The following is an 11,708-nucleotide window of genomic DNA, read 5'->3' on the forward strand; positions in this document are numbered from 1 at the left end:
CTGCATTTTAAAATGCAGTTTAGCCCTGAGAAAAAGCCTTCATTCACTGAGGGAGAAGATGGAAACGAAAGGCATTTCTGATCAATGAACAGAGGCATATACCTGATAGAGAGTGTTCATGTGTTTAAACAGAGAGAAAACAAGAGAGAGAGAGTGAGAGAGAGAGCACAGAGATGCTTTTTGTACAGTTTTGTGCATTGTGGTTCTTTGCTACAACAGAAGCGACACGTTCACGCAGAAGGACGTTTCCTGCTCTCGCTATTGTGGTCGGAAATGGAAAATTCAGAAAAAAGGATTGATTGTTTCAGTGTTTAGATCACCTGTATCCTGCACTGTATAATCATGCATCCAATATATTATTGTACTTCATTATGTTGAGTATTTTTCCAATGATGAATGAGAAAAATAATAATAATACTAATAATATATATATATTTACTGTTGAATCACTGAATCAAGTACAGTGTGTGAAAGTTGAGTTCACTATAGTGCTTCTTTTGAAAAATAGCACTCTAATAACTTTTTTTATATTATGAATATTATAAAAAGTAATTATAAGAGCAGTTACGTTTGTAAGTGTTTGTAATTTGTCTTCGACATTGTATCAATATTTTAGTTCTATACTATAATTTGTAAATGCAGGGATTTGTTACACATTACTTTGTACAAATAAGAATAACACTGATTGCTTTACAACTACATTTTAACTTAATTTCGAGGATTTAACCAATTATTCAAGATAGGGGTGACCAAAGTTAAAATAAGAACTGGCCATTGAAAAACCCATATTGATCACCCGCTAATCTAAATATTGGTGGGGACTCAGCCCACTCAATGTTTTGAATCCCAAACGGCCCTCTTAGAATCATTACTTTTCACCTACTTTTTAAAATAACAGCAAGATTTTGCTTACAAAAAAAACAACAAAATTATTAGAAATGTATGAGCAATACAATATTTAATAAAAATCAGAGATCAAATTTAACTGATTTTACAAATTTTACAAAATGCAACAAGCGATAAGGAAACTTTCAAATGCAAATTTTAAGAAAAGCATTTAAAAGCATTTTATACATCATTTGTTTGAATAAATACAGTAATAACCATATGGATTAAATGCTTTCAATGTACATTTCAACAACAGTGAGTGGTTTATGACACTACACAATGTAGACTCAGTGTGTGTCTCTTGTGATGTGTATGTTTGCAACGAATAAGGTAGCCGCCACGTTTCCTGTTTGTAACCGAAAACGTCTAAAGACGATAAAAATAGCACAACTCTGGAGCACTTCTTGTTGAACATGCTCACGTACAGGTGAAAGGTTTTAACAGACAAGGCTTTATCGGACATTTGACCCTAAAAAATCAGGATGTCAGGTAAGAGGACAAATGCTTTATTACTTCTGTATGTGAATGTTCGCTGCTGAAGGCATTTCTAACACATTGTGTTTAAATGAAAGCTGTTTCATTGTCTTAGTAGAGGTTATTGTATAATGTCAGGATAAAACTGCATTTTGTTTTTTTAATTGTATTTTTGCATGTTTTCTTTATAGTTCTCAGTTTTGTTTTTTTTTGTTTTTTGTTCTTAAGGCTTAGAAGAGTTATTAATTGAAATTAAACCCTGATATATTAAACCTTCTTTTGAATAATACAGCAAATGATCTTCACTAAACAGGGATTAATAATACAAATTTGTAAATTGATCCAGATTAGAGAAGTGCATTAATGATAGCTGATAATGATAATATTAGTAGATTTATAAAAATTCTTCACTTCAGTGTTATCCGGAAACTCAAACATCTTACAAGAATGATTTGTGCTTATACACTATTTGAGATTAAATCTGTCTAAAGAAATTTTATGTAAATATTAAAATATTTAAAATATTTATATAAAGGTTTAAGAATTTAAATGATTAAAAAACTTTTTAATATACGTTTTAGATAATGTGAAGTTAATGTGAAGCTAATCCAATATTCATCAAATCATGATCTGTCATTTAACTCTCTCTATTTAGATTCATGCACAACTGCATATGTGGCTATTGGTCTGATATCTATTGCACTGATGATATCTGTGTGTTTAAATGTTGCATTCTATTTATTAAGAAGAAAGGAAAGAAACTCTGCAGGTATGCTTCACACATTTGACTTTTAAAGAACATATAAAAATATGCATTTTACAAAATGTATAACAACTTTAGTTCACAGTTACAAACTGTATCTTTTTTTAATCAGCTAATGAAAACATGTTTGATTATGGAGAGGAGCCATTACGTCGAGATTCACTTCAGTCTTACAGGTGATGATCTGCACATTGTTTGAATTAAGGTCATCTTTTATGTGTGTATTCTGACAAAAAGAAAAAAGAAAAGAAAAAATGCTTTAACATGTTATAATCCTTTTTCCACATCCACAACCCTATGAATCATGTAAATACATTTTGGTTATGTGTTGTGCAGGTTTGAGGATGACGAGATGGAAAGACAGGAAAATCCTATTTATGGGAATATCTGTATAGATGGAGGAGGTATGTTTAGCTCACAAATGCACCAATCCCTTTAAGTAATCCAAAGTATGTCTGCTATTTATTGCTCATAATTAAGCTGTCATGATGACATTGCTATGCATTTAATGCTTGTTCAGGAGCTTTCGAAATGTCTCCGGAGGTGTGCTATGAACAAATGTCACAGGCAAGCACATTAAAGCAGGGATTAAAGGTATGGTCTTCCAACAAATTACATGGAAATTGCTGTTATTTGATCTACAGTAGTGGCCAAAAGTGATGTCCATATTTGTTTTTAATGACACTACAAGTTGACTGAATCCATCAAAATGAGTATAATTTAAATTACATAAATATATTTTAAATATGAGGGAAGAACAAATCACTAAACCTGGTTAAGGCATTTATCTGATAAAATTATCTGGCCAAAAAAAAGGCAAACTACAGCTACAGGTTTCATTTTGCAATAAATGAAATAAAACATGCAAAACAAAAATGCATAGAAAAACAAAAAACAGTAAAAAGCATACTTTGACTACAACAATCAGCCATTGTTATTTCATTGGTTCTCTCTTGTTTTTGCATGTGTTCATAATTTCTTTGTATGAAATCATGGCCAAAAAAAATGTCCGGCAAAATGATTTCAAGCACAACTACACAATATGTTTACAAATCTTTAACTAATTTTTAATAATATTAAAAAATAAAAAGTCAATTGTCCTATGCCGGACATCACTTTTGGCCACTACTTTATTTTAGTATGCGTGAAATATCTTTTAAAAACAAGGTATTCACCCATTAGCCGTAGAATGGATCTTCTCTATGCTTCATCTGTGTTTTTATGAAAAACGTGCAAAAATCCATCCAAAGTGATGCTCCTGCCCTTTATTTATTTATTTTTACTTATGCATTTATTTATATTTATGTATTTATCCATCTATTTATTTGTTTATTTGATTATTAGTTGGTCAGCTGGCTACGGTTGGTTATTAGATAGCCAACCAGTAACAAATTGCACATTAAACTCTTAACAGTATTGTAACATTTAAAATGTGGGTTTTATATTTGGGTATTTTTATTATTTATTGTTATTTTTATCTTGTTTTATGCAGCAACTATTAAATAATATACTTCTTAAGTAATATCTGCTGCTTATTGCATGCGTTGTAAGTATTTTCAACATTGAAAAAAGACACTCAAAATTAGACAGCAGCGGTACTGCGTTGTGTGACATTTTTCATAATCACTTCAATGGTCCGAAGCTTATTATTACATATCAAAACATTCACAGAGGCTGCGTGAGAATGTACACACGATAACTATTTTAGGCACGCACTCCCACGCATTTTACAGAAAAAAGACACGTGTGTAGCAGTAGGTCTTTTAATGAGCCCAGCTGTGGTCAGAGTTCTCAGACCACTCTTCTGCAGTATGTGTGTCAAAGGCTTCATTGTAATGCCACATTAATAGCTCGCTAGCTAAATGTTCGGGTTTAAGCGGCAATATAGATGCTTCTGCAAGATATTGAGCCTTTTGATAAGTTAAATATCAAAATTGACAATTCATATTTTTTAATGGAATATTGCAGTGTTTATTATAAATGATTTATTCGTGCATATCCTTTTTTTAATTCATGTGTCCTCATAATCTTTCATCAAAAACTGATGCTGTGCATCGATATAAGGGCGACAATGATCCAATCAGTTCCCAAAAGAGTGCAACAGTCGGGTTCAGGAAGTAAAAATGTATAAACCTTTAAAGACAATAGATAGTAATAGATAGTATTTGCCTCTGTTGAAGCCGTTAGCCTGCATTATTTCAGTTTAAAATAATCATGTTTAACAGTGGAATTCATGGTGAAAAACTACATTACCCATGATTCTGTACAGAAAATTCCACCAATCAGAGAGTTGCTACAAGCAAAATGAGCCAGAAGAGTGCTTTAGCTCCTCCCACTCCCATGAAGCGTCACAAATGACATAATCGAGACCCTATGCTTTCAAAATACTAAAATATTTAAATATATATATGCATGAGTTCTTTTAAATAGATTAGTAGTTTTATATTTCTCCATCTTTTTTAATTTGATTATGCTGTCCGTAGGGCTTCATGGGATTGTAGTTCTTTCTCTCACTAAAGTTAAGTACCTTTGTATTTTTGTTTGATTTTCAAAAACTTTTTGCTTCAAATCAAAGTTTGCATTGTTGGTTCACTCCGTAGCTAGCTGGCTTGGTTTGTGGCTTAAAATGCTATAAAAAAAAAAACCTTTGGGAAAAAATAAATCCCTATGGGAGTAATGAATAACGAAAAAGTGGACGGGCACTGTTGCACTCTATGGAAAAAAATGTCCTGCCCTCCTTTTTTTTTATGTTCAGGAAGCCATTTCACTTGGATATACATCACAATTGGGAAGAAAAGACAACTGGAACTTCTGTTTCATGCTGACTTTAAAACACAATTTTACACTGTTTTACACTATTTCAAAACTAAAATCAGAGATGCAAGATATCATAACGCAGTTATGATAAGAGACTTAGAGAAAGCTTTTTTTACCAGTATTGCGCAACCTATTGCTAAATTCTTTTGATGTCCTTTGTTATGATGCAATTTAACCTGAATGCCAAAATGAGGCAAGGTACAGTAAGTAATTTTTTTCCACTGCATTAAATGTGTTAGATCATGAAAATACAGCATAGGTATGTCATTTTCTCACAGGTCCAGCAGGGGGACGTGTCCTACGCCTCTCTGGATCTGACTGTCAATAAGAAGCGTAAGAAAAAGAGAAAATACCAAAAACAGCAACAAGCTCACCAGGCCCAGACGCATCCACAACCCGCATCCCAGCAGAATTGCATGGACGAGGATAACGAGGCTGATGTCACCCTCCCGTCTCGGAGCAGCAGCCTCATGGTTTCACGTCACAGTATCTACCTCAACAGTCATCAAGTAGCCCTGGAGGCAGAAGAGAGGGAGAGGGAGAGAGAGAGGGAGAGAGAAAGAATGATGGAAATGGAAAGAGATGATAATGCAGAGAGGGAGTTCGACATGCGCAGAAATTTGCACGAAGGCTATGATCACTCCCTCGGTAGATCAAGACAAAGTCTAGAACAGGACAGTTAACATTTTGAGAGTTAAAAAAAACCTTTAGCATCATAAAAGATGAAACACAGGATACTGTGGGGTGGTGCTGTCAACAGACATGGGTTACACGCCAAATTAGCATTTCTGTCTGTGCAAAAGCATGCAAAGGAGAGCAGCTGTCTGTTCTGAGGATGCATCCAATCAAGACACATTTAAATGAGTTTACCATCTTAAATGTGCTTTCTTGTTTCTTGCCTTTGAAGGCTTACACTGTTGGTCTGTTATATTGTTCTACATATATTAAGAATATGTTAAAATATTTAATCTGCTTGTTTCTTGCTATCTTTTAGATTTTGAGGACAACCAATAAAAGTCTGTTTGTGCAAAGACTGATTGATGACTCGAGTAATTTGATGTACCTACGCACAAAAAAAGGACTGTTTAACATATAATAGCTGTTATTCATAGAGATGTAATGTATTTCTTGATTTTTGTGACTTTATTTTTGTATCTGACTTTTTTTTTTCTTTGAAAGCTTTTAAGAATGTCTGAAGATGTAAAAATTTACCATAAAATACCATAACTTTTACCATATAATTACCATAAAAATCTCACTTTGCTATAAACTGTCAAGAAATAGCAGAAAGATTCTGAAAGCTAGTGAAAGCTGAAAGCTTACACTTGTTAGCTACCTTTGTAAATAAAAAAGGAAATCATTTTGGTTTAAGTGTTTTTGCTCACTTCACGTACCGACATCAAAAACAGGAAAAATGCAGCAGCACAAACTCGCTACAGTGGTGATGAGGATTTCTTGCAAACTTCCGCCGCAACTAATCATGACGTATTGCTCCTTTAGTCACGTGATTATAAACATGGCCGCGCGCTGCTGAAAGTCATGCGATCGCTCTTGTATGTCGTTTCTTATTTTAATCTCTTTCAGTTGTAATATATTTGCACTTATATAGACGTTTCTCTTGACATATACTGTCAACAATTTTGTCATGGATCCCGACGGTCAGCTACGAAATGTAAGTATAAAAGTCCTTTCACGTATTTGTGAATGTGACAATTGTTTTTGGCTATATGTTTAATTTTGTTGTATGCTTGTATATGTTTATGATTTTATTGTACTGTTTTTGTGATCTAGTTGCGGGACTTCCTCCTCGTTTACAATCGCATGACGGAAATCTGCTTCCAGCGATGCACAAGCAATTTCAACTACAGAAATCTGACAATGGATGAGGTGAGGCAAATATGATTTAGTCTACTTTGGGTTTTAATACAAAATAGCTTTTGATATATGAAATGTTTTTAAAAATACCTTAATTGGTGTGTATTGGGAATATGAGAGATCATTCATTCATATCATTAATTTAGAGAACATAACAACATCATCAGTCACAAAACGAAAAGAAGCAAAATTTGAGATAAGACTCATGAGCAGGAAAAGAAAAGTAAATCAGGACAGCACTAAAATAGTTCATATTTTGATAATAGAACAAGAAGCCTTTTATGCTTAAAGGATTAGTTCACTTTAAAATAAAAATAACCCCAAGCTTTACTCACCCTCAAGCCATCCTAAGATGTATATGACTTTCTTCTTTCTGCTGAACACGGTCTGAGTTATAATAAATATCCTGACTTATCCAAGCTTATCTAAAGGCCTTCTGAAGTGAAGCGATGAAAAATATCCATATTTAACATGTTATAAAGTAAAATGTCAAACTTCTGTCAGACAGTGAAACGTTTGTACAAGAAAAATGTCCATATTTAACAAGTTATACAGTAAAATATCTAGCCTCCGCCAGACTGTCTTCCTTACTCAAAGTGTAACCCCTCTCGCAGTTCAAAACTCTACACCTTCCATATTCAAGGAAGATATTTGGAAGAATTTTTGTACCCAAGCAAATCTCGCTCCTCATTGACTACAATAGTAGGGGGGAAAAATACTATGGTAGTCAATGGCTTGGTTACAAAAATTCTTCCAAATATATTCCTTTGTGTACAGCAGAACAAAAAAAAAAATCATACAGGTTTGGAACAACTTGAGGAGGTGTAAATGATGACAGAATTTTCATTTTTGGGTGAAATGTTTTGGTACATCCCTTTAAAGGTGCCATAGAACGTCTTTTAAAAAAATGTAATATAAGTCTAAGGTGTTCCCTGAATGTGTCTGTAAAGTTTCAGCTCAAAATACCCCTTAGATTTTTTTTTTTTTTTATTCAGTTTTTTAACTGCCTATTTTGGGGCATCATTAAATATGTGCCGATTCAGGCTGCGCGGCCCCTTTAAATCTCGTGCTCCCCGCCCACAGAGCTCACGCTTACCTTAAATAGTGCATAAACAAAGTTCACACAGCTAATATAACCCTCAAAATGGATTTTTACAAAGTGTTCATCATGCAGCATGTCTAATCGTCTAAGTATGGTATTTATTTGGATGTTTACATTTGATTCTGAACAGTGATGGGAATAATGGCGTTATAAATAAACGGTTACTAACGCCGTTACTTTTTTTAGTAACGAGTAATCAAACGGATTACTTTTTCTCCCGTTACAACGCCGTTACCGTTACTGACAAAAAAAATGCTGCGTTACTATAATTGAGCTCACTGAAGTGGTTTTCATCCGAGTAAGCTCTCTCTCAGCCATAGGACCTGCAAAGTTTCTTTCTCTGGTGTGTGCTGCGGTAAGTCATACACAAATATAATTTTAAACTGATAATAATGTACAATGCGCTGTGTGTGTGTCTGTCAGAGCATGCGCGCGAAGCACGAGCTCAAACCAGAATACCCTTTTTGATGCTTGATCGAAAATATGTGAAATGAGTTTTTTTTTTTTTCTAGTCGACTAGTAGTTGTTCATTTAAGCTATTAGTTGACTAATCACATTTATGTTAATTAAATTTCTTAAATACTGGAGAGAATAAACCATAATAAGGAGCGTTTACATAATAAAGGCAATATAGCACTCAATGGCACGCATAATTGCCATAAAGAACCGGCAAAAGTAATGATTATGAGTGTGACAAAAACAGTAAGGAGACATTTTAATTGTTTATTAATAAAGTAATGATTTCTGAATCAGTGTCGGCTGCAAAGATGAAGTTGACATTGCTGATTCTCATTGCTGATAATCTTCTCATATGGACGCGCCTAGTGAGATAATGCACATTTCATTCGGATTAGGCTACATAATCAGAGTAGCCTCTTTCTTTTCGTTTTTAATAACTTCATTTTCGTTAAAGTAGATATTTCAAGCATTCTATAGATATATTTCTCATGTCTGCAAGGCAAGCAGCCTCTGAGTTTCGGTTCATTTAGCCAATGAGACGCACTCCAGTTCACGCGCCAGTGATCGCGTCCGCGCCTCCATGTCATGATTTTATTGTCTGCTATATTTGCTTGTTATATATTAAATCAAAGCAATTGGTAGATGAAACATTGATTAAAATGAAGATACAATTTTTACAAAACGAAATTCACTTTAAAGAAAGGCTTTCTACAAAGCAACTTAATGAAGTGGTCAATCTTATCTGACCCACTCCATGTCTCCCGATATATTTGCGCGTCTTATGATGCATCTTAGTCATGCTGTTCACTAACTTTTCATAATCGAATAAATGGATTTAAAACATAACATAGGACTATTTAAACATAAATATGAAACTACGTTTTCTTTAATGACTACCAACACAGTACAGAGAAATTTCATGTCGTGAGCAAGAGCGGATCATGAGTCAGGAGTCGCATCAAGAATAATTTATTCTTAGACTTATATGTAATATTGGGGGCATTCAATTTATTTGGCATATTTTTATTTTATTTTTTAAAGTAACGCAATAATTACTTTCCCTGGTAATTAGTTACTTTTATAATGATGTAACTCAGTTACTAACTCCGTTACTATTTGTGAGAAGTAACTAGTAACTATAACTAATTACTTTTTTAAAGCAACGTGACCAACACTGATTCTGAATGAGTTTGAGGCTGTGCTCTGTGGCTAAAGCTAACATTACACACTGTTGGAGAGATTTATAAAGAATGAAGATGTGTTTATGAATTATACAGACTGCAAGTGTTTAAAAATGAAAATAGCGACGGCTCTTGTCTCTGCGAATACAGTAATAAACGATGGTAACTTTAACCAACAGTAGCCTACATTAGCAACATGCTAATGAAACATTTAGAAAGACAATTTACAAATATCACTAAAAATATCATGATATCATGGATCATGTCAGTTAATATTGCTCCATCTGCCATTTTTTCGCTATTGTTCTTGCTTGCTTACCTAGTCTGATGATTCAGTTGTGCACATCCAGACGTTAATACTGGCTTGTGTAATGCCTTGAACATGAGCTGGCATATGCAAATATTGGGGGCGTACATATTAATGATCCCGACTGTTACGTAACAGTCAGTGTTATGTTGAGATTCTTCGGAGGTCTTTTAAACAAATGAGATTTATATAAGGAGGAGGAAACAATGGAGTTTGAGACTCACTGTATGTCATTTCCATGTACTCAACTCTTGTTATTCAATTATGCCGAGGTAAATTCAATTTTTTATTCTTTTTCTCCTTTCTTTAATTCTTTTTTTCTCCTTTTTTTTCAGGAGCGCTGTGCAGACAGTTGTGCTGGTAAATTAATCAGGACCAATCACCGTTTAATGGGCACATATGTGCAGTTGATGCCTGCGATGGTGCAGAAGCGGATGCAGGAGATGGAGAGCAAGGCTGCAGAAGTAGCTAAAGCTGAAGCTGCAGCGGCATTAGAAAACCCATCCACTGCCATCACAGACACTTCAACAGTGTCTCCATCAACCCTGGGAATCCCAGCCACATCCTCTCCAGTGGTGGGGATGCCCTTAACCACAACACCAATGCTTGAAAGCCCACAGATACCTTCATCTCTCAATAATCCATCAGATATTAAGACATCATCATCGACAATTGCCTCAGCTTTTGGAGAAATGCAGTCAGAGGGACTAGTAGCACAATCAGCAGTGATCTCAACATCTTCTAGTGTACCTAAAATAGGTGTAGGTCCCGTATCAAGTGAAGAGGATAAACTCAATCTGAAGCCCAGCAGTGTAACATCCACATCAGTCCTTGAAACGCAGTCTGCAGCAGGACAGACGCCTCAAACTCCATCTTGATGGCGATGTGCAGAAAAGAGACATTGCAGAGATGATAGGTCTAGGAGATGTTGTTTATGTTGCATATTCAGTCTTAGCCAAATATCACAGACGCCTTTTATGACAGTTGAGCAATTTCAGTGGAATGGACTTCATAAATATTTAAATACCTCTATTACAACATTGAATAATTATGTACTGCTGGCTAACATGTGATCTCTCTCTCTTTTAATAAAATGCGTCATGTGAAAACTGAAGATAATTCATTTGCCTTTATTTTTTATTAATAGGATAGCTAAATACAGATTTATTAAGTCCACACTGAAATATTTTTTCTAAAATGTTTGTTTCCCTAATTATATGTACAAGGCATATTTTGTCACATAATCATATGAACGTTTTATAATTATTTGCACGTATAGATAACTTTGTAATGAGAATTTTACTTTATCATTACATAACTGAAATCATGCTGATAGTGATGAATATTTCTTTTAGTAAATTAGAATTTTATTAATTATTTTTTTATATAAAACATTTTTTTTTTATTTAAATATATTTTAAGTAATTGAAACAAATTTGTGATTATAAGCATTTTAGAGACAACCACACAACCAGCTTAAAATATTTTATGCATTAAATACATTTACTGTTTCCATTGTAGTTTTAGTAATTTTGTTGCGTTTCTGTCATATATAATTTTTGTTATTATTAATTTTATATCAGTTTTAGTTATTTTAGTGCATAGAGTTAAACAATGAAAATGAATAATTTTGCTTTGTAAACGAGCTAAAAAATGAATTGAAGTTTTTTTTATTTCAGGTAATGTTGAATTTGTTTTAAGTAATGGTTTTTAAGTATTTAGTTTCATTTAACTATTATAACCCTGTTTTAAGTTGTCTTTTTTTCAGAATATAGGGATGTTTATATATTTCATTCATTCATTCATTAATACATATTTGATGATAGAAGTGGCTATACAAAT

The 11,708-nt window shown here is 33.7% G+C and overlaps 2 protein-coding genes across 3 annotated transcripts; both read left to right on the forward strand.

Annotated features, from left to right (window-relative positions):
* The first annotated feature begins 1,139 nt into the window (after positions 1-1,139).
* On the forward strand, positions 1,140-5,626 carry LOC137028753 (RNA-binding protein 25). 2 transcript variants are annotated; one of them, XM_067397953.1, is made up of 6 exons: positions 1,140-1,377; positions 2,018-2,131; positions 2,238-2,301; positions 2,462-2,529; positions 2,646-2,719; positions 5,221-5,626. In XM_067397953.1, the coding sequence occupies exons 1-6, from the start codon at positions 1,371-1,373 to the stop codon at positions 5,623-5,625; spliced, it is 732 nt and encodes a 243-aa protein (XP_067254054.1). In that variant the 5' UTR covers positions 1,140-1,370; the 3' UTR covers position 5,626. The 2 variants fall into 2 exon arrangements, with proteins under 2 accessions (XP_067254054.1, XP_067254055.1); XM_067397954.1 differs by having other exon boundaries at positions 2,112-2,131.
* Positions 5,627-6,431: 805 nt separating this feature from the next.
* timm10b (translocase of inner mitochondrial membrane 10 homolog B (yeast)) lies at positions 6,432-11,169 on the forward strand. The gene is made up of 3 exons (XM_067397955.1): positions 6,432-6,614; positions 6,734-6,829; positions 10,202-11,169. The coding sequence occupies exons 1-3, from the start codon at positions 6,588-6,590 to the stop codon at positions 10,742-10,744; spliced, it is 666 nt and encodes a 221-aa protein (XP_067254056.1). The 5' UTR covers positions 6,432-6,587; the 3' UTR covers positions 10,745-11,169.
* The last annotated feature ends 539 nt before the right edge of the window (positions 11,170-11,708 follow it).

This window comes from Chanodichthys erythropterus, chromosome 10 (assembly GCF_024489055.1).
Source record: "Chanodichthys erythropterus isolate Z2021 chromosome 10, ASM2448905v1, whole genome shotgun sequence".
NCBI lineage: Eukaryota > Metazoa > Chordata > Actinopteri > Cypriniformes > Xenocyprididae > Chanodichthys > Chanodichthys erythropterus.

Excerpts from the sequence above, each read along its gene's own strand:
- LOC137028753 (XM_067397953.1), top strand. Across the intron at positions 2,132-2,237 it reads AAAGGAAAGAAACTCTGCAG|CTAATGAAAACATGTTTGAT; the intron begins GTATGCTTCACA and ends TTTTTTAATCAG. Across the intron at positions 2,720-5,220 it reads CATTAAAGCAGGGATTAAAG|GTCCAGCAGGGGGACGTGTC; the intron begins GTATGGTCTTCC and ends ATTTTCTCACAG.
- timm10b (XM_067397955.1), top strand. The coding sequence starts at position 6,588 with ATGGATCCCGACGGTCAGCTACGAAAT. Across the intron at positions 6,615-6,733 it reads CCGACGGTCAGCTACGAAAT|TTGCGGGACTTCCTCCTCGT; the intron begins GTAAGTATAAAA and ends TTTGTGATCTAG. Across the intron at positions 6,830-10,201 it reads GAAATCTGACAATGGATGAG|GAGCGCTGTGCAGACAGTTG; the intron begins GTGAGGCAAATA and ends CTTTTTTTTCAG.